This window comes from Panthera onca, chromosome E1 (assembly GCF_046562875.1).
Source record: "Panthera onca isolate mPanOnc1 chromosome E1, mPanOnc1 haplotype 2, whole genome shotgun sequence".
In the NCBI taxonomy this organism is placed as follows: Eukaryota; Metazoa; Chordata; class Mammalia; order Carnivora; family Felidae; genus Panthera; species Panthera onca.
The window spans coordinates 10,325,459-10,349,845 of NC_138352.1; the positions used below are offsets into that span (position 1 = coordinate 10,325,459).

The following is a 24,387-nucleotide window of genomic DNA, read 5'->3' on the forward strand; positions in this document are numbered from 1 at the left end:
CTGGTCTCCCAAAAGAAAAAGCCACTCCTGGAAGTTATGATGGTGAGTGCAGTGCCCTCTTTCCTATTTGAAAGTCAAACGAGAGCAGTCAGTGGTTTACACAGGCTTCTGAAATTGAGCCTCATTTTAGAATCAACTGGAACATTATGTTAATTGTTCTGTCCTTTAAAAAAGGAAAAGGTCCAGGAACCTGTACTTTCATCAACAAAAACCTCAGGTGATGCCAGCAGATGTGTCTACATTTGGAATTCATAAATGGTACTCTGTCCACTGTGGGGTGAATGGGTATTAGGATTCCAGCTACGGCAAAAATGATTTTATTTGACATGCAGCAGAACAAGGGCAGCAGGGTTGGGATATCGTATACAGCCATTTGTCACAAAGCAGTGACCTCAGTAGTAACACTCAATTTTAATGTCTAAAGCTTATTATAAAGGTGTATTTTCACACAGTAATCCCATAAACCTTCCCAGGGCTGCTAGCAGCTGGCTTTTGGAAAGCTCTTGGATTTACTCTGTATGTTGTGAATGGATTCACTTTTGACCTGTTCTAATCAAGCAGTGAATTCTGCTTGCTGAAGCTGGAAAGGAAGCAGGAGAGGACCTTCTGATACAGTAAGGAAACCTGGCAAAGTGCAGGGAGGGATCAGGGATTGTGGCATGTGCCACCTTTCCCCAGAGATGGCTTGGAGCCATCCGGCTAAGCCCAGATGAGCTGAGTGCTCTTTCCTCAGCTGGTAGTTGTCCCTTTCTTGCCCTGTGAGGCCTGGAGTCCCTGGCCCACTTGCATCTGGTAGAAGGAGCAACTCGGACAAGCGGTCGGAGGTTGAGCACTGCCGAAGCAATAGGGTCTGGTGACTCGATTCAAGCACGGCTCCTAATCTCACCACCTCCAGACCCCGTATCTTGCGGACATGCCCCTCAGCAGCTGGGGACAGTCAAGTCCTAGGCAACAGGTAAGAAGTCTAGTGCAATACGCCTGACCCTGAGGCTGCCTGTTCCCAAATACATGCCATACCACAGGCCAAATGGTGGGAAGAGGGGGAAGCCTAAGCAGGAGAATGCAGAGGATGATGGGAGTTGTCCTCTCCTTCAGAGACTCAAAGGGCAGGAGAGCAGTTTATTTCATGCCAAGCAAGAGGTAGTGAGTAGGATGGCCTATTCCCAAGGCAGGAGGCACACTTTTCCCAGAAAGCTTTGAGTACCTGCTTCCAGAGAAGGGGAGACACTGGTTCTCTTCCATTTTCTTTTGTATCCCTAGTTTTGGCTGCCACAAGGCCAAGTTCTGTTTCTAATAGGCTGAGTTTCATATCCCACTGCGATGTCCATAGGACACAGCCTGCAACCACCAGAGACGAGCACGCAACTCACCCAGCGGCCATTCCAGGATGCTGCTGCCCATGGAAGGCAGGGCTGGAGACTCGGTAGTACGTCAACTTCTCTATGCCCAGGGCCACTTGGGACCACTGGGCTTTGCCTACCTTCCAAGAGGAGCCTGCCAGCAGGGGAAGCACAAAGTAGTGATGAGGGGGCTGAGGCCTCCGGGGGCGGGGGGGGGGGGGGGGGGGGGGGTGTGTGTGTGTGAGAACACGGTCCTTGAGGGAGGGTGCCAAGTCTCTTTAGAGCCCTCCCCCCTTATGGCATCAGGATGCCAGCATGGGAGGAAAAAACCTACTCCCCTGCCTTGGGTCCACGTTCCCAGGGCAATAGTGCAGAGTCTGGAGCCACTCCCCACCCCTGACAGCACACGGCCACTTCAAGTCACACAGGTAGACAAAAAAACCAGGTCCTTTTAGGGGGGCCAATGAGAGATCATCACGGCAGCAGCTTGGCTCCCAGCAGCAATGCCCAGGGCCCCTGTTCCATATCAAAGCTCTAAGCACTGCAGTCAGGATGTGGAGAATGACTGGACCAGAGAGCCCTCCTGTCTTGTGGCAGCCTGCCTGAGCTTCAATGCGGAGGTGACACGGAGTCCTCTGGGGTCATAGGTTACCCCACTGTTCCACAGGAGGGAATTGGTCCACCTCGCCCACCTCTGTGCTCAGCTGCTCTCCCAGGGCGAAGGTCAGCCTATACCGAAGCCTCGCTTTCTCCTGTGACAAAGGGGCAAGCGTGTGAGACCTCCTCTTCTCCTCAAACCTTGGGGCCCTTTCTGTGCTCCCCTCGCCACCCCAGGCTCACTCAGCCACTGAACCAGGGTAGGGAAGGGACACAGTTAATGCTGCGGTATCACGGCACTTCAAATTGGGAGGCAGAGGTCCTAATCTGGGGCAGCTAGGGCTTCAGGATGGACCTTGGTTCCAGCTCACCTTCAGCGGATTGGCCAGCAGCATGACCTGGGTGATGGCTGCAGGCGGCTGGATGGGACTAAATGGAGACAGCTCTGTCCCAGAGGGTGGCTGTAACTTCACCTTCATTGACTGAAGAAAAAGAGAAGCTCCTTTGAAGAGAGATGGCAGGTGCCCCTAGGAGGGAGCCTACTGGAGTCACAATGGACACATGGCTGCTGCCTGCTGGCCTCAGGGCCCCTCAACCCAGGGGGTTCAAGATAAGGCTACTTCTGCCTCTAGAGGCCCCAGGAAGCCAGGGGTACCTTTGGCACTGCGGCCTGCAGCACGATGCTCTTGATGGGCAAGGGAGCTGTGTTCAGCATGGACACCACCACCACCAGCACGTCAGGCCGTCCAGGCGGACACTCCTTGGCAAAGTGGAAGAGGATGCGGAAGCCATTTTTATCATAGGCTGTCACAGGAAGGGCGCTGCCTGTGAGGAGAGATCATGTGGGTGAAGGAGAAACCTCACAGAGCCCAGAGGGTGTTGGCCACAGCCAAGTGGGCAGGACCGGGCAACCCTGTGGCCAGCAGGCTCCTTGCAAGAATCTGGGAAAGAGCCTCTCAGAACCTCCCAAGAGTCCAGTGGCAACAAGGAGAGACCCAAGACAGCAGGGAAGCGGGTCATGTCTGGCTCTAAGGGCCCTGGGCAGACAGCCTGTGCCCGCCCCTCATTCCCTACGACCCCACATCCCCTCCCGCCCCATGCTTCCGACACTTACTAGGCTTGATAGATTCCAGGGGCACATGGACACTGGCCAGGGAGAGCTCTGGCCCCTTCATGGGGCTGCCCTGGGGCTGGAAGAGAGGACTGCTGGGCCCAGGGGAGAAGGGGAGCAGAGGCCGAGCAGTGGTGCTGGCGGGGACCAGAGGGGAGGTGGTGGCCCCAGGGAAGAAGATGGAGGAGACGGGTTTCACCAGACCTGATGTCCTGAGAGGCAGGAAGGAGGACAAGGCAAGTCAGAGACCTGGGGAAGCTATAGGGCCAACCCCTCAAAGCACATCTCCCCTTCCCGCCAGGCAGAGCGGTTCTTACTACCCCACCTCCCACCGTTTCCAGATTCCCACCTGCCTCAGTAGGCCAAAAGGGCACATCCCCAGACCCTCTGGAGCTGCCCCTGATTCTGCCAAACCCAGGTCCAGCCCTCCCCAACCCAGCTCTCCCCCACTCATTACGCTCTGGTCTCTTCAAGAAGATGATCAAGGGCATCCAGCTGGTGCAGGGTGCTATCGCCCAAGGCTGAGCCGTGGTACCCGAGGGCTGTGGGCTCAGCCTTGAGGGCTGGGGCCGGTCCAGTTGGGAACAAGAAGGAGCCTGGTCTGGGGGCGGGAACACTGGCTGGGACCGCAGGAGCCGGGAAGGAGGGCGGCAGCGGAGCCTGGGAGCTGCCCGCGGACGGTGCCGAGGGCGGGACGAGAGGCCCATCCGAGGGGCTGGCGGCAGCACTCCCGGGCTCAGGGCCGCCCAAGTCCAGGTCCAGCTGCTCGTTCTGTCAGGGATGGAAAGTGCATGAGCAAAGGCCGTGGAGGGGTCTGGCGCAGACGGCAGGTTTCGGGTCTCCAACTCTGGCCCCCTTCCCTGGGGGCCCTGTGACCCCACCACTGGACGAGCAGCTTCCTGAGGCCAAGGCCAGCCCTTGGATGTGATCCACGTTCCCAAATGCACGCAGGGCAGTGACCCAAGGAGTAAGGACAGTCGCCGCAGTTGGCTGCAGCCAACTGGGGCTGAGGATGAGTCGGGAAAGAGAAGTGAAGCTCGTCGAGCATTTTAGTGACGTCCCCTGTGTCCCTACCTGGAACAGGGGCCATTGGCTGTTTCCAGCTGACTCTGTGGAAGGGGCGGTGGGGGCTGGATCAGCAAGGCCTGAAAACAGAAGATGATGGTGAGAAGGGGCTCTGCCTTGGGCAGTCCCACCTCACCCAGGGAAGGTCACATGACAAAATGAGCATCAAGGGGTGACAGGTGGGGAGGTTTTCCCCCAGGCAGCCTCCAGGGGGAGACGGATCCTCTTCAGTCCTTATGTTCCGTATGCGGTGGGGGGCGGGGGGCGCAGAGGTGGGGAGCAGAGCAAGACAGTCCACTGCGTCCATGCTGGAGCCTGGGTGCAGACTGCCCTGAAGACCACTGGACCTGACTCTATCCCTCCACCTGGAGCCCCCTTCCCCACCTCTGCTAAGTACACAGCCACCCCTCAGCCCTCCTCCCGATTCCACACGCCTTTTTGCTCTGCTGGCCCCTCCGGGACACACCCAAGCAGAGCAGCTCCTCGTCCAGCAGGCAGAGGGCATTGCTTGTGCTGTTGGGTCCCAGGGCGGCCTCGGCATGACTGGATGGGTGGCTGCGCCCAGGGCCCGAGGTCTGGGGGGGTGGAGGGAGGATAGGGATGCCGGAGGACGGTGGGGCAGGGGCCGGGGCCGACACTGAGGATGAGCTGCTTGGTGTGTCCAACTCAGCAAGGTCGATGAGAGTGCCTTGGTCCCTGGAGTGGTTTCCTGGATGGGCGAATGGAGGGGGACGGGACTGATTAGGGGCCACTCTAGTGGCTGCACAGAAGGAAGCAGAACCCTGAGCGCGGCCTCCAGCCTGGGCAACGCTGAAAAGAAGCAAGCAAAGAAAACCCTATCCACAGCTCCTGGCCTCTGGGAAGCTGGAGGACCACTTGGAGTGGCTCAGAATCCCCTCGGGCCCTGCAGGATGGCTTGTGGGTCAAGCACTCGGGGCTCATGGCTCGGTGGCGGGGCCCACGGCTGGTCTGGACGGCTCGGTGGCGGGGCCCGGGGCTGGTCTGGACGGGTCCAGAATGGAGAACTGGAACACTTTACCTTCAGAGTCTGGAATGGCTGAGGTGGCTACCTCACCATTGACCACCTGCCCTTCAACGACTGTTTTGTAAGAGCTGATGACCCGGGAGAGGTTGTCACTGGCCTGGAGGATGTCCCCTAGAGCAGAAAAGAGGTACTTCTCACTCCAGGCCACGACACTCCCCCGCTCCACGCCTCCGGGCCAAACCCACATTCCTGGGTCATCCTTGCCAACTACTCTTGAACTCACCCAAACTATTGTCATTGTCCTCTGTCTCACTGGCTAGTTTGAATAATGTCCGCCTCTTATTCTCACACCGATCAAACAGCTCCTGCAAGAGTCCCAGACCTAAAAATGAGAGCTACAAAGTCCCTTGGAAATCCTCCGGTGCGGTGTTCACGTCCAGGCCCTCAGGGGGCTCCTCTAGTGCCATGGTCAGTTACCGGCAGAACTGGGCTCAGAGCACACATCTTCCTGCTCCCAGCTTTCACCACGGTGGATCACCCGAAAGGTCTGCTTAGGACCAGTGGGAGTGTGTCCCCTCCTGTCCCCGAGGTGAGCACATGCCTCAGAATTCAGAGTATCTATGTGACCAAGGACTAAGGTGCAGCAGCGTCAGGGGCACAGGGTGGGTCTCTCTACCCAAATGTCCTAAGGCAGAGAGAAGTGAGCCCTGATGGTGGGTCCGCGGGGTCACACAGACTTGGGCGTACACACAGCTCTTCTAGCCTGAGTTAGCCACAGCTCGTGTAAAATGGGGGTGTCACTGCTCCCACCGCCACCCGGCTGCTGTGCTGATTAATGAGGAATGGCAGGTACTGAGCAAAGGCTGGCCCCCGTTCCCAGAGCCCAGCCCCCCAGAGATGCGCCTACCTTCATGAGCTCTTTATCTGCCTCTGAAGAATCCTCTTTGCTGTAATGAAGCAGCATCTCATTGAGCAGCTTTACGTTGTTGTTAACCTCCTCTAAAGTGTGCAGACGCTTGGTCACCTTCTGGATCCGTGCCTCGTCCTGTATCGAAGATGATCAAGGAGAAGAAGCTCACCTAGACTCATCCCACAGCCCCTGATGCCCCACAGCAAGGACTGCACCAGAGGACACGCGCAGAGGCCAGTCCCAGTGGAGGCTCCTCTTCATGCACGGTTCTTGGGAAACACAAATCCCAGTCCTGACGCACTTTTTCTTTTAAAATAACGGCCCACCCTGCCCCCCAGGCTGGCCCCATCCAGGCTTGCTCCTCTAGTCCATTCTCCCCCCAGAAGCTCCAGTGTGCCTCCCGCTCTCTGGCCTCTCCAGGTGAGGGCTGGGGGCAAGGGCAAGCAGCAGGCCTCACACCAGGGGAAGGGACTATTGTTCTGTGGTCAAGAGTTCCTCCGCCCCAAGGCCCAGGGCCCACTCACTTCCTTCACCATGGACTTGATGAGCTTGTTGGCCTCTTGTAGGTCATCTGGGTTTTTGCTTTTCAACAACTTGGCTAAAAGCTGGAAGAGGAGGTACCGAAGGTAAAGGGAAAGGTAACACCCCACCCGGGGGACCGCAGCGGAACTGGAGCTCCCGTGGCACTGAGTGAGCCCACGCCTCATCTGAGGACGCCGTCGGCTGGGATGCACTTTACCTTGGATTTCTCCTCATCATCAAAAACAGGGTTTTTGGGACGAGGTGGTGGAGAGGGGATCAGTGTCCTGTCCACGGGGATCAGTGGGTCAGACTGCACTATGCCTGAAAGGGAACATAAGGGGGCGGAGTGTCTGCTCAGGCTGGGGTCACCTTGTTGCCGTTCCTCACACAACGAGGGCGGGCACAGCCCTGTGACCGGGACCCGCAAGGGGTGAGGACCATCTCAACCTATCGAACCGCAGCTGAGCCCTTCCCAGGATCTTCCCTTCAGGAGGGGGTGGCAGACGCCCCCTCATTCTTCCTGGCCTCAACCAGCCTCTGGGGCTGCTCGGAGGCCGAGGGAAGGTGAGCACATACCCTGTCTCTTCAACATGTGATACGCATCCTTGATCTTTGTTTCTTCTGGCAGGGCCAATGTCCAGCTGTAAAGCAGCTCGATCACCTTGGTCTTCACTTTCTCAGACACCCTGTCCCCCAGGTACTAAGAGGCAAAAGGAAATAGGGAAGAACCTCGTAACTGGTGTCAGAGGCAGAGACCACGGGAAAGCTCTCTTCACGGCAAGGACAGATGGCCGGTTGGCCCCAGTCTTCGGGCCTGTCCCAGAGCGGCAGGCGTGCGGTGTGTGTGACATAGAAGGACACCGCCGTGGCCGAGCAGGATCTATCAGGGCTACAGTCTGTGCTCAGGCAGGGAGTCGGCAGCTCACTGCGCTTCCAGGCACAATCTCCCAGAAACAATGGCAATTTATCTCAGAGGAATTAATGAGAATGTCTGAAGTATGAAAAATTGCTCCCCGCGCTTTAAGCGGTGCCTAGAGCTGAAGCAACACCAGCGAGCAACAGAAGCTGAGCGGCTGAGTGATGAGAAGAGTAACTCCTCAGACCTCCGGAAGACGGACCAAAGAAAAGTGACCGCGGTCCCAGGAGCCCCCCTCCCCACCCCCGCCCCCAGCCAGGGTGCGCGTTAACGCCTGCTGCCACGTCACCTGTCACATTAAGGCCAGGAGTCCATCAGAGGGCTGCCTGTCCCTGTGGCCTCACGGTCACCCGGCTCCACTCAGGGCCTAGCTCTCTAAGGACAAGATGTGGACAGCTCTCTAAAGACAGCTCTGTGGAGATGCCGGCTGCAAGGTGAAGCCAGTAAGACGGGAGAGGGGGAGGGACACGAAAGCAGTTCCTAGAAATGAGAAAACCGCCACTGACTGACCTTCGGAGAGACGACTTTGATTAATTCATTCAAAAACCGGAACTTTCCTACTTCATTATGAAATCTCCTGCCACAGTTCTTCATACACGCCTCCAGCACCTACAGCCACACGGAGGGGAGGTGCTCAGTGTGGGTGAGGGTCGGAGCTGGCACTCAGCCAGGACCCTGCACGTAGATCACAGTGACTAGACCTTCACGAGGAAGAAACCGATCAGGAAGTTTGTGTGCACTGCCCCCCTCCCCCTTCACCCCCCCCCCCCCCCCCCCCCCGGAGCATCAGGGCAACAGGATCACGGACACCTTGGGCCCCTTAAACCTCTTCTGGGGAAGCCGAATAGGGACTAAAGAACAGAGCACTGGGACCCAGATACCAAGACAGTTGAATGTCTGTCGTAGAAAGTGCCTGCTTACAAGATTCCGCCCTCATCATTTCGATGAGGAGACTGAGGCCCAGAGACAGAAAGTTTCTCCGACTCTGGGTCCAGGGCTCTTGCTATAAGCTGATCAATGTTTGGGGAAGATGGAAGATAATATTTAAACAGTTTTCTTTTTCAAAGACATATTTTCCCTCCCTGCTCCCATCGATTTTCCTTCCGAGGCACATAAACTACCTTAAGTTTTCGGTGCTTCCTGGGGCCCTGGGGCCTGCGGTTTATGCCCAGGAGAGCTCCACCCCAGTGTTCCCTTTTTTGGCTTCTGACTTTGTAAAGCAGGGGTTTTCCAGCATATCGCTACTGACGTTCTGGGCCATTCTTTGTTGTGGAAGCCCGTCCTGTACATTGTAAGATGTTCAGCAACATCCCTGGCCTCTAGTCACTAGATACTAGTAATGCCCCATGACACGTGACACCCAAAAGTGCTTCTAGACACTGCCACATGTCTCCTGGAGAGGAAACCCACTCCAGGTTGAGAAGCATTGTTTTATAAGGCCTTCTCTCTGCAGTGAACGCAACAGAGGTGTGCACGTGAGCCGTCTGAGCGCCCTTCCCGTGCATGACCCGGCTGATGTCGGGGAGAACCTAGGAATCCTGTGAGCTCAGCCACCTCTGGCTCAGTGCCGCACTTGTCCCCTCTGAATAAACACTAAGCTCCACCTGTCGGTGGTGCCTTCAGCAGGAGCTAGCATCACTTTTAGCTACAGAACAACTTTTTACTTGCCTCATTTTCCTTTAGTTGGCTAACTCTTAACTGGCAACACAGCTGTTAGCATCTCTTCAAGAAGCCGCCTCTGGGCTCCACCCTGGGCTCAGGGCTCCTGCCTCTGGCTCCTTCCCTTAGCCACTCAGCTTCTCCCACAAGACCGGTGGCCATGGTGCAGGGACTGCACTTCAGTCATACGCATTCGTGGGGCAGTTTACGGAACGCGCTCCAGATAGATCTAGTATCAGGGACTTCCAGCTGCCTTAGGACGTGAGCCATGAAAACCCCAGAGAACCCAGTGGGCGCATGAGGAAAGGCCTGGGCTCACTGAAATCCACCATTGCAATGAAACCACATACCGTCAGGGCCTGGACTGCCTCCCATTCCTGTGGAGACTGGATCTTATGGGCCAGCAGTCGGACAGCGATCTGTGGCCTGGGAGACAAGCAGACCCCGCTTTCAGGCACTGACCCTGGGACCACGTGACTGGCCCTCTTTGGCCAGTTTTTACTTCTACAGTCAGCTCTCTCCCACTTGCCTCCCGACAGCTTTGAGACTCACCCTTCAAGCTCTTTGTTGATCTGATCACAGAAGCCAATTATGTATTCCCAGTCCTCCTGGCGGTTGGAAGGATTGGTGGCTTTATCTTGGGACAGAGCAAAGCGGAGGACAATTGAGGACACAATGGAAAGTGTTCCAACAATTTTTAGGCATTGATGTGAAGCTAAGTTTGTTTCCACATTTCTTTTCTGATAAGAGAATCCTCAACAGGTCAGTCCAGTATTTTGGAAGTCACAGATGAAAGGGAAAACAAATTCTCAGCCTTGCAAAGCATAGAGTTGACCACGGTCAATAGTACAGATGAATAATTATAAACACAAATGATAAAAATCTTCAAACTGATATCCGCAAAAATGCTTAATGTAACAAATAAGTATAAATAATTCTAGTTACATAAAAATAAGCTATTAAGCAAGTAGGAGTTATCAAGAAGTGTTTCCTGGAGAAATTAAAGTCAGGTGATACTTGATAAAAAAAAATATATATATATATACTTAGGAAATGTATTTCCTATGTACCCTTCAAACGTTTTTTCAAGACCTAACTTTCCTTAACGCTTTAAATGTTTTTTAAATTGTACACAATGTCATCCTTTAAAAAAATAATTTTTTTTAAATCTTTTTATTCATTTTTGAGACAAAGAGAGACAGAGCATGAGCAGGGGAGGGGCAGAGAGAGGGGGAGACACAGAATCTGAAGCAGGCTCCAGGCTCTGAGCCGTCAGCACAGAGCCCGAGCAGGGCTCGAACTCACAGAGTGTGAGATCATGACCTGAGCTGAAGTCGGACGCTTAACCGACTGAGCCACCCAGGCACCCCCACAATGTCATCCTTTTAAGTTAAACTAATATTTAATGAGCCCCTACTGAACACCAATCATCGTGCTCCGTCCCCAGGACCGCAGATACAGACCGCCCCTACAGTTTAAATGACCTTCTATGGGGCACCTGGGTGGCTCTGTTAGTTAAGCATCAAATTCTTGATTTCAGCTCAGGTCATGATCTCTCGGTTTGTGAGTTAGAGCCCCACATCTGGCTCTGTGCAAACAGTGAGGAGCCTGCTTGGGATTCTCTCTCTCTGCCCCTTCCCTGCTCGCTCTCGCTCTTTCAAAATAAAGAAATAAACTTGAAACATTTTTTTGAAAATAATAAAAGAATAAAAAAATAAGTGGTCTCCTATGATTAAGGACAAAGACAAGTGTTGGAGAGTTCTCAGAGGGATCACTGAGGGTTTAAAATCCACGTGCTAAATGTCAAGTCTCCTAATATTTGGTGGGGTCCCCTCTCCCCTGTGATCCCCCAGAACCTTGCTAGGGGTGGTTAAGGGTGTTCCCACCTCTGATTCAGATCTTGGAGTCTGCCTCTTCCAGAAAGCACTCTCAAGCTGTTTGCTAAATTTAGGACTTCAGGTTCAGAAGAGGAATGGAAGGCTGAAGGCGTAAATCGTTTTTAAATCCCCATACTCCCACACGTTTCCACAAGTGCCAAAAGCAGAGCAAGAGAACCTTGAAAAAGCCCCTCCACACAAGGGGTGTTGTCAGAAGTTCTTGAATTCTGGTTTCTCGTGACTGTGTTTTCTTAACTTCCTGTTTCCTAATATCAAAAATCACTTGCTCCGTGACCAAATCCTAACAAGGCCTCCCAGCACCTCCCCACCCCCACCCTGCCCCAAAGAGGGCTCTGAGGTACAAGAAGTCAGCAGACGCCACCCGGAGGCGGAGGGAAGGCGCGCAGGACCCACGGACGCAGCGCGCGTGCCTGGCAGTGTTTCTGCTCTGATCGCAAGAAGATTCTGATGCTTTGAGCTCCTATTTGGAGGAAAAGAGAAATGTCTGTCCTCAATCATGAAGAGAGAATTAGCAGGCCCTTTAAAATGTCAAGCTAGAAAGGAAGCAAATTAATTTAATTCCGTCAAGAGTGGCTATTTATTGCCACGGTGACCTACAAGCTGTCACCGTCCAGAAGCCCCATGTTTCTCCCATCAGTTGCCTGATATCTTCTCAGGTGTTAGCATGGCTGTGTTACTAATCCCCATCATTTGAGATGCTTAAAGTTCTCACGTGACATCAAGAAGCTGAAGGATGCAAAAATAAGACGGTCTGAGAAGCCATACCCCTCCCATCGCTGCTATTATCATTTTGAGAAGAGTCACGTACTTCATGGCGTAAGAAAGACTAACGCATTCATTTGCACCGTTCACAACTGGAAAAGGACGGCGGGGAGTGCTGCATGGATGCTCCCCTGCCCCCACACGTGCATGAGCAATGGACCGTCCCCACCCGTGTTCTCCCCAGGCCTCCTGTAATTCTTGTAGCACTTCTGCTTCCAAGTATACGCCCACTCCCTTCTCACTTGGGTTCAACTTCTCCAGAATCCCACTTCCTTTCATCTGGACAGATCTTTCCGCTGCAACTCTGCAGGGAGCGCTCTGCCTGCATGTGGGCACAAACAGCCCCTGTTCAGCAATGGTCAGTCCTGGTTCTGAGTATCTGCTCCAGCTCTCCAGCCTACTCAGGAAGCCGACCACAGCACCCTTAGGAACTGGAAGAAAACTCTGGGGATACTTCTGGGTGACTCGATCTCTCCATTTGCCCGCTGCCTCCCTCCAGCAGATGCACACAACTTTCCACCCACAAAACAAGCTCTATTACCTGGCACAGAGGTGACACTACAGCCTCACCTGTCGACCCCACCCTCTAGAACTAGCCCTGGACTCTACTTTGACTCAAGGTTTCTATTTTCAGGTCTTTCTTGAAAGCCTTATTCCCTTGTGTGTCTGTGCATCTAGATTTTCTGCTCTCATTTTTCAGCTTAGTTCCAACACTAGTTTTGACTGTTGTGGGGCCTCAAGAGGTCAAGTGGGGACGGTTCAAGTAGGGGCAACACTGGCTACCCAATCCCAACACAGCTCAAACATTTCACAGATGACAAATTCTATGTAACATATTACTTAGAGATTAAGAGAGGCAAGAATACAGGATGGAAAAGCAATCAAGAGTCAGCCTTCAGTGCTAGGGTCTTGAATCAAGAGGGCCTTAGTCACCAAGTCTTTGTTAAGTGCTCACAGAAAATTAAGTACACAGATCAAGTGTATTGTACTATATTATTCAATCAATCAATAACGTAACTAAAGGAAAACTAAGTACAGAGCATTTGGCCATAGAGGGACTACAGAAAAAGTCCAAGACTCAGAGCCTAGCCTTGAGGAGGTTATACTCTGTTGGTGCAACACGTGCAAAATAACCAGAGCAAAAAATTAGATTATATGATTTGTTACAGAAACAAGTTTTAAAACAAGCTCATTACTTCTCCTTCCTGACTTCCCTATTTCTATAAATGGTGCCATCATGGGGTGTCTGGGTGGCTCAGTTGGTTGAGCATCCGACTCGGTTTCTGCTCGGGTCATGATCACACGGTTCATGAGTTCGAGCCCCACACTGGGCTCACTGCTGTCAGCACGGAGTTCACTTTGGATCCTCTGTCCCCCTCTCACGCTGTCTCTCTCTCAAAAATAAATAAAACATTAAAAAAAAATTAAAGAAAAATGGTGCCATCATTCAAAAACTCCTTTTGCCCCCACATCCAGGCATCCGGATTTGAACCCCCATTGCTGACTCCTTCCCTCTTACCCATTTCCATCAACCTAGGGTCCCTTCCTTCTCAAGGTCTATTTATTTATCCAGCAAGCACAAGCACGGAATGGGCAGACAGAGAGAATCCCAAGCAGGCTCTATGCTGTCACCACAGAGCCCGACATCGGGTTTGATTTCACAGTGAGCCAAAATCAAAAGTCAGACGCTTAACCGACTAAGCCACCCAGGTGTCCCCCCTCAAAATCTTTTTAAATCTCTCCTTCCTTTCTTACCTCTGCCCCTACCCCAACCCCTTCTTCACCTGCTTCTTGAATTTCTCCTGGCCATCCTATATAAAACCCCTATACTAACCCTTGTAAAACACTGATTTCACGAGAGATGGTAAGAATGGGGACCTGATAACTGTCGAAATTTAAGCTTTTTGAGCTGGAATTCCAGCTTTTCCAGAATTTGGTTCTAACTTCCCAGGTTTCTCTCCCACCACACTCCTACTGGAACTACCTGCCTGAACCAGCCAAAAACCTGTTCCTATATGGTTTCTCTATTTACATCACCGTCCAGTGTTTTCTTAGCCAGTTTTCCCCAGTCTTTAAGGTCTGGATCAAATGCTACCTCCTCACTGACAGAATCATGTTTCCATTCCACTTCTCCCCAATTTCCTGAAGAAACTGCCTGCATTTTAGCATTTACAGTTCTTGCCTTGTACCTGTATCTTTTTAGTAATGCTTTATCCACTCCAGGATCACCTTTACCGAACTTAAGGCAAAGACAGATTGAACTTAATTAATTTTCATAATACCTCACATAACAGGTATTTCTTAAAAATCTTTTTATGTTTACTTATTTTTGAGACAGAAACAGAGCATGAGCAGATGAGGGGCAGAGGGAGAGGGAGACACAGAACCCGAAGCAGGCTTCAGGCTCTGAGCTGTCAACACAGAGCCTGATGGGGGGCCTGAACCCACCAACTGTGAGATCATGACCTGAGCTGAAGTCGGATGCTTAACCGACTGAGCCACCCGGGCATCCCACATAACAGGTATTTCTTATGGACTGATTATAGTAATGACAGGAATTCAGAAAAGGCTGAAGTCATCAAGAGACAGTCCGTGGACAAGGAGAATCTGGGATGGGTTTTAAAGCATTTAGTTAAGCAAAGGAGAACAGGGTTTCCAGGGAAGGAAAGCAATGTGTGCTGATGGGACAAGAACACATCTGACTTAGCAAAGCAAGAAGACGCTCAGGAAGCCACCAAGAGGCGGCAGGAGGCGTGCGACAGTGGGACGACCTGATTCCACAGAAGTGCTCTTCTGGGAGCAGAATGCCAAGTGGACAGAAGGGACGTGGGGAGACACCTGAAGCACTGGGCCCAGTAGAGGCTTCTATAATAATTCTGGCAATCCACAGAGTGACAAGGACCTAGACTAAAATAGTGCTAAACCCCAAGCACTGGTTCGTTCACCTGGCCAAGTTCACACCAATAAGTCACAAGAACTGTGAAGGTGAATGATAAGAATGGAAGGAATCTGAACACTGCCCCTAATGTCACTCTAATGGGAAAAATCAAAGGCCAGTATCAGCTCTAAAGTCTACAGACACCATTGTCCTTCCCCCACTCACAATCTCTACTCTCCCTCAAAAACAGGTCTGTCCCTCTCCTATTTCAAAATATAACTCTAAATCTAGTCTATTAAACTCAGCTTAAGTCAAATTACTTCAACGTCCCTATTCATATTCATGAATCAAACAAATTTCAGGGACCCATGGGTGGCTCTGTCAGTTGGGCATCTGACTCTTGATTTCAGCTCGGGTCATGTTATCACGGTTCATGGGATTGAGCCCTGGGATGGGCTCTGCACTGACAGCACAGAGCCTGCTTGGGATTCTCTCTCTCTCTCTCTCTCTCTCTCTCTCAAAATAAATAAACTTAAAAAACAACAACAACATCCAATTCCAGTGTAGTTATATCTATATCGGTTAGATGTCTCTGGACAAGTGGTTTGATTAGAGTCAGGGTGTCCTCTTTTTGTGAAATGGTGCATTAGTACCTGCTTCACTAGGATACTTGATAAATGAATTAAATGAGTGTCTCTGGAGTGCTTTGAGCTCCTTAGAGAACAGTTCCATATATACAGAAGACTGTGACCTGCCTGCAACTGCAGATTTTGCAAATGTAACCTGGGTTCAACAACCTGAGGGGGGGGTAGCTCAGGCCATTGGAGGAAACAGCCTGGAGGCTCCAGTACATAAGAGGTCTCTGCGCAAGGCAATCTCTAGGCATCCTACCTGTCACCATCCTGCCCAATCTGTGTTCACTTAAAGAGGCCTCCAAGGGCCTCTTCTAGCCCATAGGAAAGTTAACTTATTAACCCTTCAGCAGAGTACTACCTGCTAACAAGGTTAACCTGTATTTCCTTAACAGAAATACGATTTAGCAATTAGAGCAAAGGCCGCTCTAACTACAGCACTAGGCCGTGTTCCTCAGCTTTGCTCAGAGTACGCTATGGACGATGACTCGTTAAGGGGTTCAAGTGTGTGTGTCTCCCGACACAGACATAACCAAGCTTTGGCCGCTGCAGGAAAATAGAGCTCTGTTCTTTACCCTACTTTGGATTATTCTCACTTCAAACATTCTGCCTCAGCGAAGCGGCCACTTCTCAAATACATGGTCGCAATTCTGAAGCAGTATGTGTATACTCACTGGTGCCCACCGCTCGCGAAGTTTCAGCCCCAATCCGCGGCTTTTCCCTCGGTCTGAGACTGAGGCACGGGGGTCTGAGAAGCGGGGCCCCACCACAATGTCCCCAAATCGCCGATGCATGTCAGCCGGGAGCACTTAGCTGACGCTTCTCCGCAGCCCGCGGGGCCGGGACAGTACGCAGCTCCCGCCGCCGCGCGCAGCAGTGGGAGGAGGCGCCGGGAGGGGGACCCGGCGCCCTGCTGGGGAAGGGGCGTGATCGCTGACAGCTTGCGGCGAGGGCAAGCCGAAGCGCGAGCTGCTAGGAGACGCCGCCACTGGACCCTGGGAGGAGGTGTAGGGGGGGCAGCGGGGGCGGCGAGGGGGCTCGAGGACAGACAGAAGCGGCCGCGGCTACTCACTCAGCCAGGACTCCAGGCTCTCCCCTTCCGCCTCCGCCATATTGCAGCCGCCCGGGCCGGCCCTGCGGCCTCAAACCTCGCGAGAACTTGCAAGAGATGAGCCGGGGCGGGGCGTGCATGGGGCCTGAGAGGAGAGAGCCCCGCCGCCGACGGTCGAATCAGACTGCGACGGATGAGAAGCCGAATGTTTCCTTTCGATTCTTCCCTTTGGACCTCGGAGTGAGAGACTCTTAACGCCCGGACTAATAGGGTGACGCACAGATTTAGGACCCTGTGGAGCTTTTTCCCCGCCTGCCGTCCCTCGCTCAGGCACGCCGAGGACGGCCCTGTTGGGGTCCTTGTGGCCAGCCAAGATGGCTGCGCCCGCGGTGAAAGCTGCGCGAGGGTGGCCGGTTCTGGCGCTGGGCGTACGGAATCGTCTCCTGCGGTTTCCAGGGTAGGAGGGCGGCGGGAAGCCGGGGGGCCGCTTGGGTCTTCACGGAGAGACCTGCAGGGAAGGAAAGGACCACGAGCGGACCGTGCGGGGACCTGGAGAGAGCCTGCGGGCCAGGACACCTGGGTCCAAGACTCTGAATTAGCTGCGTGACTTTGGGCCAGTGTGAAGGTTTCCCGGCGATGGGGTTCTGATTGGAAGCTGAAAGCACGGTCTTACGGAAGAGCTCAGCGCTGGGATTTGCTGTGTTGGGAGAGGTGGGGGGAGAGCTGCCTAGGCGGGGCGCCTATCCTGTGATTTCAGGAGGCTCTCCTTACCGTTGTCACTTGACAGGGGGAGACTTTCCTGGCCTTTTTGGGGGGAGTTTACTTACCTCTTGGGACAAGAGCCAGAATTACTGCGTTCAGGTTTGCCTAACGCTCTCCCTGCCTCTCTCCTCGACGGGTTGGCAAACATGCCTATTGTTAAGTAAGGCCTTTTCTCTTGTGGGGTCAACTTTTGCCCGCCTCTTCCTCTTCCCCCCTCTTAGGCTAACCCAGGTGAGGGGGAGCCGCTATGGTCCTGAATACAAGGATCCACAGGTTGACAAAGAATATTACCGTAAGCCATTGGCAGAGCTGACGGAGGAGGAGAAGTATGAGCGGGAACTCAGGAAGACTCAGCATATCAAAGCTGCCCCAGCGTCGAAAACAAGCTCTGTGTTTGAAGACCCAGTGATCAGGTCAGATGGAAGCAAATACTTCTGTTCCACAGACTGGGACTATAGCAGGGAGGGTCTGCAGTTAGGATTCTGTGGAATCCTAGGCCTTGGAAACCTAAACGTGTTGCTTTTCTTCTTGAAGTAAATTCACCAACATGATAATGAAAGGAGGAAACAAAGTCCTGGCCAGATCCCTCATGGCGCAGGTAAGCAGCTCGTCTCCCGTCTGCTTTCTTACAGCTTTGTGTGTGGCTTTCACTTTAGCATAAAAAAGTACAAATTCACATACCTGCCATTAGAATGACCTTCCTATGTATGGGTGGAGGTGGTGACTTTAATACATCCTGCAGGAGTCGGCCACCACCATTCACTCCCCCAATCACAAATCTTGGCCTGTTTGCCTGGTCCTCGCTCAGAAAGAGGGAGGCACTTAGGAACTTTGCCTTTGAAGTTCTGAGAGAGGAGCTGCACTGTTGTAGGAGAGCAGGATGGGAGGAGTAAAGGGCAAGGTACTAGCTCAACTGGGAAAACCCTTTAGGGAGGCTGGTGCGGTGTCTTTCAATGTATGCCTTTGCAGACTCTGGAAGCTGTGAAAAGGAAGCAGTTTGAGAAGTACCACGCTGCCTCTGCAGAGGAACGGGCATCCATCGAACGCAACCCCTATACCATCTTCCACCAAGCACTGAAAAACTGTGAGCCTGTGATTGGGCTGGTACCCATCCTCAGAGGCGGCCATTTCTACCAAGTGAGTGGTCAGGGCCGGAACGCAGGGCTGCCCACCCATGAAACAAGATGGTTGGGGGGGTGCTTGCGAGGGGGAGGGTCCAGAGCAAGGCCAAGATTGATAGTTTTATAGGGACTAGGTTCTGTCAGAATCTGCTCGTCGGAGTCCTAGCGTAAAACTCACAGGCCGAAGATGGGAGGGGAAGAGAGCAAAGAATCATCCGAATTACTTTTTCTGGAAGCCCACCCCACCCCCATTCTGTCCACTGTGCCCTGTTCTAAATTGTAAGCTTCTTGCAGTGAGGGACTGTGTTTATAACTCCTCTTCATCTCCCGGTGCCTAGAGTAGCGCTTGACCCGTAACTGATGCTTCATCACCATTTCCTGAACTGAATGAGGGGTCTGTTACTGCACTTAATTATACATCATTGTTATAAGCCAGTGTTCTCATCTTTTTCTTTTTTAATTTGTTTTATTTTTGAAAGACAGAGAGCATGAGTGGGGGAGGGGCAGAGAGGAAGAGACAGAATCTGAAGCAGGCTCCAGGCTCTGAGTTGTCAGCACAGAGCCTGATGCGGGGCTTGAACTTACAAACCGTGAGATCATGACCTGAGCCGAAGTCGGACGCTTAACCGACTGAGCCACCCAGGCACCCATCATCTGCTTTTGTAACATAAACTTCACAAGGGAAGAGACTCTCGTTAATGACTGTGTCCCTGGGGTCTTGTGTGGTACCTGGTATATAGTGGTGGTCTAGCAGATAATTTTTGGACAAGAGGATTGTGTTTATAGGCACCTGTGATCTGAGTTAGCTGAGTCACCCCAGCTCGATGGGGCTTTTCCCAGTTGATGTTTATATCACCTTGGCTAAGGTTCCATTTAGAGGTGAAAGAGGTCTGTGCTTAATGAGCGTTTGCTCAATGAACGCCTTTGTGTCTGCTACACTGAGGTCACTCGGGTGTGGGTAACTCACAAGAGGAGAAGCGAGGCCCTTCTTCTCAGGAGCGTTGCCAGGGCTGGGTCAGAGGGAACCTGTGGCTACCCCTTACAGCTTAGGGAGGAAGGAGGCTGCAGGCCTGGCAAGTTCTTGGACTAACTTGCCCACGTCTTGTCTCCTTCAGGTCCCCGTGCCACTAGCCGACCGTCGCCGTCGCTTCCTGGCCATGAAGTGGATGATTACTGAGTGCCGGGAGAAGAAGCACCGGCGGGTGCTGATGCCGGAGAAGTTGTCCCATGAGCTGCTGGAGGCTTTTCACAACCAGGGCCCTGTGATCAAGAAGAAGCATGACATGCACAAGATGGCCGAGGCCAACCGTGCGCTGGCTCACTACCGCTGGTGGTAGAGGGAGGGTAGGGGCCCTGGGAGGAGCCCGGGGCTCTTTGCTGCAAGAAGTAATGAAACACTTAAGGGTTAAGGATGTCGTTCCTTTTTCAGGGCAGGCAGGCCTCATAAGGATGGAGCAACATATGTATTGCTTGTTAGTCCGTCCTTTCGGGCCTAGAACTTGCTCTTCCTATCCCATCTCCTTACAATGAAGGAACATACCACTTTAGATTTCCTGCAGGAAACTTAGGGCCCATCCAGTCTCTCCCCTCAATTCGGGGGTAGAACTTAGGATGATATGAAAGGAAGCAGTTTTAATGTTAGAAAAGCTTTATTAGAAAACTGTCACCCTGAACTGGTGTAGCATGTGACGGGGTGCTGCCATTTACTAAAACCGACTAGAAATATGTTTGTTTCCGAAGTGGTCCTTGTACAAAATGTAAAAAGCACTCTCTGGTGGGACTTGTGCTCTGCCCCTTGATATCCCAAAGTATCCCACCAGTAGCTATGGGTACCCATTTTACAGATGGGGAAACTGAGGCACCAAGATGGCTGTTGCACCAGTGGCTTCACAACGCAGTGGTTCTCAGAAGCTGCATTTCTCTGCCTGGCCCAGGTTGGAGGTGATGGGACAGTGGAGGGCAAGTCTGTTTGGTGTTTTCCCCAGTTCCCGAATCCAGGAGGGAAGGTGCTCGGGGCAGGACCACAGCATAAGTGGGAAACCGCTCAGGAGCTGTTGAAAGTCTGGAAGGACAGTCTTTGGGAGAGGCAGGAAGTCGGGTAGGTGAGAGGCCGGTGCTTCAGGTGCGGCAGCCTGACTGGGAGGCCTAGTCGGAGACCTCGCTATAGTAATACTTGTGGGCAGCCGGGGTCGTCTTCCAGCCGGCTGCCCGAAATTCGATGATCTCCAGCAGCAGCAGCTGGGCCAGGGAGCTGAGGCCACTTGGGAGCAGGAAGCCATCCCGGATCAGGACAAAGAGCTCATCCATGCGCTGTCGGTTCATCTTCTCCAGCTGCTCCCCCACCCGATGCAGCTGGAGCACCAGGCAGTCCACCTGTGGGGGAGGGCAGTGGGAGGTGACCCCCAAGGCAGTGCCAGCCCATCACCGAGCAGCCGTGAACGGAGCGCTTGCAGGGTTCCGTGCTTGGCCCCATATGCTCATTTTCTCCTGTCCTCCTCACACCACCTGGTGGGTATTAGCCACACTTTACGTGAAAGACCAGTTCAGGACTTACCTAAGGTCTCTTGGGCCAGGCTGGGTGCAGGCCCTCTCTGTAAGCTGCCACTTAACCCAACCTTTCTACCCCTCTCCTCACCTGCCTAACTGATGGGTTTCTGGGCCATGTGTATCCAACAGCTGGATTCCTATCACAGGTTAGCTTTCCTACTGGGGACAAAGCCTCTGAGCCTGTAGGTTTTGGCTGCTCTGTTCTGGATAAATTCCAGGCCTGGCAGCTTATCCTGGAACTGAGGCAGGCCTCGCATGTCCCCACCAGGCTCCTACCCTAAGAAGTGATGCTCTCGGCTGCCTCCATGGACAACAGGCATCTGAGACTGCCCCCCCCCCCCCCCCTCCACAGCTGTCCGAACGGGTCACCCACCTCCTCCTCCTTGTTCAGACTGTCAGGCTGGGCCAGCCGGAAGAGGCAGTCATAGACGGGGTTCACCAGGGCCATCATGGGCATGTTGTTCACCTGTGGGGGGAGAGTGGGGACCGGAGCACTGGTTTAGTGGCTGAAGGAGACAGGCTGTCTCTGCTGCACAGGGTGACTACCGGGGCCTCACCCTCAGGTAATCAAAGATGTTGCAGATAAAGGTGACATAGCAGACCCAGCCCTGCAGGGACCGGGCTCGCAGCTGCTCCCGAGCCTGGTACTCCTGCTGCAGCCGGTTCAGGAGTCCCCGTCGGAAGACACTCTGGCCTGCTTGCTTGCTCTCAGCCTGTGAGCCAGGGAAAGGATGGTGAGCAGAGGGCGGTGCCATGGCAACCCTCACCCAAGCTTCGGTGACAGAGGACCCTCCTGTCCATCTCTCTCCACCCGAGGGGAGCCCTGTGCATCTCTGCCCTGCTGGCCAGGCTTTCTGCCCTGTGCTGAGGTCTTTCTCAAAGCATCTTCCGCTTTACCAGTCCCGGCCAACCTGAATGATGGCATAGCACATGCGCCCTGCTTCTTTACTGAAGACGCAGTCCTGCAGAGAATGGTCCACAATCACATTGGCCACCTTCTCCAAGTCCACAGCACCTGGATCTGGGGTAGAGACAGGTGGGAATCCAGAGCTGCTGAATTACCACATTTGCCTCTACTTGCTTCTACAGGGATGGGAGATACTTACAAAAGAGCACTCCCATTATAAACCTGACGTGTAAAGAGACCAGAAGATACATGGAGAAGTAACCACACACAGGAGCAGCTCTCCCGTGAGCCTGGTGGCCCACTCGGAGGAAACCAGAAGGGTTATGTGGCCACTACAGACTAATCAAAGAATGCCAGTTTTTTTAGGGCACACATCATTTCCTGGCACTAGGCTGAGGAAGGAGCACTGAACGGCGATGTACTTGACAGCAATTTCACGGAAGAAAGTGTTCTTAACAATACACAGTGTTCTTATAATACATGAACCCTGACAAGAGCAGTCCAGGCAGGGCCTCCCCAACAGGCTTAGCTTGGCATGTGATGGGCATTACTAATTGTTAGCTGAGTCAAACTTCTGGGTGCTGCAGAAGGCACAGATCCAGGCCAATTACTACATCTCTGCCAAGCACAACGCTCCATCCTCTGTCCCAAGTCAGCCAGCTCTGCACATTCAAGACAGCCTCCTGTGGCTGAAACCTGGTCCAATGTCAGGGCTCAGGAGACGACTCTCTTCTCTGTGCTCCAGCCCCTTTCATGGGTACTTGAACTTTAAAAAATGGCTTTACTGCCTGAGAGGTGACTCTATGATTCACACTTTGAAATGCTGGTCTAAATGTAGCTTGTCCTCCAGTCCAAGAGTGACTTACTCACTCCTGCTCTCAGAAAGCAAAGGGACAGCTGGGCATTCTGGGCTGAGACTCAGGTCTCCAGGCCTGACACTTTGGACCATTCTGTACAGCTCAGGGGGGCGCCCATGCTCACCTTTGAGTGCTGTCTTCAGCAGCTGCTGAGTCTCTGCGTCAAAAGACTGGATTTTATACTCCTCTCTACCAGGCTCCCCCATGACCATTCAGCCCCAGCAGCTCTTTACTGGGGTGGGACTAATGACAGCACCTAGGGAGGAGGAGAGGGGCAAGGGAGAGGCCTCAGGTGTGCACTGTGGGGCCAGGTTCCGATCCTGCACGCCCCGGGCAGGGCTGGCCGGCACACTGAGACAGGTCCTCCCAGCCAGTCCGTTGCATTGGGCGGTTGGCTGAACGCCCACCAAGTTTGGCTTCTGGTGGAGACTGGGCACCAGCCAGGCACCTGCTGCTCAGTTTAAGAACCCCAGTAGCTTCTGGGATTACACAAGCGTAAAGAGGTGAAGGTGAACATGCCTACCCTCTTGTCTCCACAGGAGGTAGGGTTATTCTCAGCTCATACCAATGTTGGGGTGGGGTGCGCAGCGCTGGGGGTGTGGATGGGGGCATATCAGACACTTGCCCTGTCTATATAAGCCAGCCTGGAAGCTGCTGGCCCAGCAGACTTCGGCGAATGACCGGGCTGGGGACACCGGGCAGCTGTCTAAGCAGGGTTCCAAGCCCCGTCTCCGACCCCTCCTTCGGCTTTAATCAGAGTCCCTCTCAGTCCCCAAACCCGCCCTTCCAGCCCTCGGCCTGGCCTGTGTGGGCGGGTGCGGGAGCCCGAACTGCCGCCGTCCCGGCCAACTTCTCCCAGGGACGGACTGGTTAAACTCGCCCCCCGAGCGGCCGAAACCCGGCCCTGTCCACTCAGGACTCCCAATTCCTGAGCTCCATTCTGGACCGTTCCTCTTAAAGAAGAGAGGAGCGGGATGACGCGTCTCCCAGCGGCGGTCCCTGTGGGAGTCCCCTCTCCGGACGCGGTGCCTCCCCGCTGGTCAAAGGAGACGACCTTGGGGTCTCCAGAGCCAGGCAGCTTCTCCAAACCCGGAACACCCTGCCCGGCGGCGCAGGGTCGCCGTCCGGAGTCCCGCGGGCGAGAGGCCGCACGAGCGTCGGAACCCACCTGCCGGGCCGGCGCCGCGCCCGCGTGCCCGGAGGCTGCTCGGAGAGCATGGTGCGCGCGACCCCGGCCGCCGCGCAGCAGCAGCTGGAGTGGCTGGTCGGGCCTCGAAGCCGCTTAGGTCATTTCCGAGCGCGGCGCCGGGGCGGAGCCCGGCGTGGATGGGGCGGGGCCCGGCCCGGCTCGGGAGGGGCGGGGCGGGGCGGGGCGGGGCGGGGCGGGAGCAGTCTCGCCAGCGCCACCTGCCGGAGTCCCGGGGACGCTGTCCTCACCGCTCGTCCTTCGGAGGTCAGTGGCGGTACCACGCACGGGGAACATCCGCGACGCTGTCCCCACCCTGTCCTCACTCGACTCGCCCGCGCCGGGCGAGACCTACTCCTCGGCCCACAGGAAGCCATTGGTAGCAAGTGGTGGCGCCCTACCCCGTCCCAACGCCTGGGGCTCGGGCTAAAACGGGTTCCAAAGAGGAGACTTAAAGAGACCCTGTGGAGGTAGGGCAGTGATGGCTGGAGGGGGCAGGAACTTACAGGTGGTGGCCTCTTGCCCCCGACGCGAGAAGGCAGGGGTGCCTGTAACGGCTGGATCACTGCTCCCCTTTCCTTCTCTCCTACTCCAAGTACAAACAGTACTGGTAAAATAAGTTGAAAACCAGTGGACCAGCCCAAGAACCCCATCCCCCTGCTAGCCTGTGACCCGCGAAGT

General features: G+C 53.9%; 3 protein-coding genes across 6 annotated transcripts; 1 reads left to right on the plus strand and 2 right to left on the minus strand.

Moving 5' to 3' along the window:
* Positions 1-301: 301 nt before the first annotated feature.
* GGA3 (golgi associated, gamma adaptin ear containing, ARF binding protein 3) lies at positions 302-16,459 on the minus strand. 2 transcript variants are annotated; one of them, XM_060645417.3, is made up of 17 exons: positions 16,348-16,459; positions 9,658-9,742; positions 9,456-9,531; positions 7,957-8,055; positions 7,107-7,230; positions 6,748-6,851; positions 6,533-6,613; positions 6,006-6,143; positions 5,382-5,463; positions 5,153-5,269; positions 4,580-4,822; positions 4,123-4,193; positions 3,506-3,819; positions 3,052-3,260; positions 2,593-2,762; positions 2,309-2,419; positions 302-2,092 (listed from the first exon to the last, which is right to left on the minus strand). In XM_060645417.3, the coding sequence occupies exons 1-17, from the start codon at positions 16,385-16,387 to the stop codon at positions 1,982-1,984; spliced, it is 2,175 nt and encodes a 724-aa protein (XP_060501400.1). In that variant the 5' UTR covers positions 16,388-16,459; the 3' UTR covers positions 302-1,981. The 2 variants fall into 2 exon arrangements, with proteins under 2 accessions (XP_060501400.1, XP_060501401.1); XM_060645418.3 differs by lacking the exon at positions 16,348-16,459 and adding an exon at positions 15,950-16,054.
* An 11-nt stretch (positions 16,460-16,470) lies between these two features.
* MRPS7 (mitochondrial ribosomal protein S7) lies at positions 16,471-19,934 on the plus strand. Of its 2 annotated transcripts, none has more exons than XM_060645436.2 (5): positions 16,471-16,566; positions 17,310-17,501; positions 17,623-17,686; positions 18,058-18,225; positions 19,325-19,934. In XM_060645436.2, exons 1-5 carry the CDS (start codon positions 16,520-16,522, stop codon positions 19,544-19,546), a joined length of 693 nt encoding a protein of 230 aa, XP_060501419.1. In that variant the 5' UTR covers positions 16,471-16,519; the 3' UTR covers positions 19,547-19,934. The 2 variants fall into 2 exon arrangements, with proteins under 2 accessions (XP_060501419.1, XP_060501418.1); XM_060645435.3 differs by lacking the exon at positions 16,471-16,566 and adding an exon at positions 16,585-16,783.
* Positions 19,840-23,821, minus strand: MIF4GD (MIF4G domain containing). Of its 2 annotated transcripts, XM_060645437.3 has the most exons (6): positions 23,689-23,819; positions 22,645-22,776; positions 21,668-21,777; positions 21,314-21,469; positions 21,130-21,222; positions 19,840-20,582 (listed from the first exon to the last, which is right to left on the minus strand). In XM_060645437.3, the coding sequence occupies exons 2-6, from the start codon at positions 22,730-22,732 to the stop codon at positions 20,355-20,357; spliced, it is 675 nt and encodes a 224-aa protein (XP_060501420.1). In that variant the 5' UTR covers positions 22,733-22,776; positions 23,689-23,819; the 3' UTR covers positions 19,840-20,354. The 2 variants fall into 2 exon arrangements, with proteins under 2 accessions (XP_060501420.1, XP_060501421.1); XM_060645438.3 differs by lacking the exon at positions 21,314-21,469 and having other exon boundaries at positions 23,689-23,821.
* Positions 23,822-24,387: the final 566 nt, after the last annotated feature.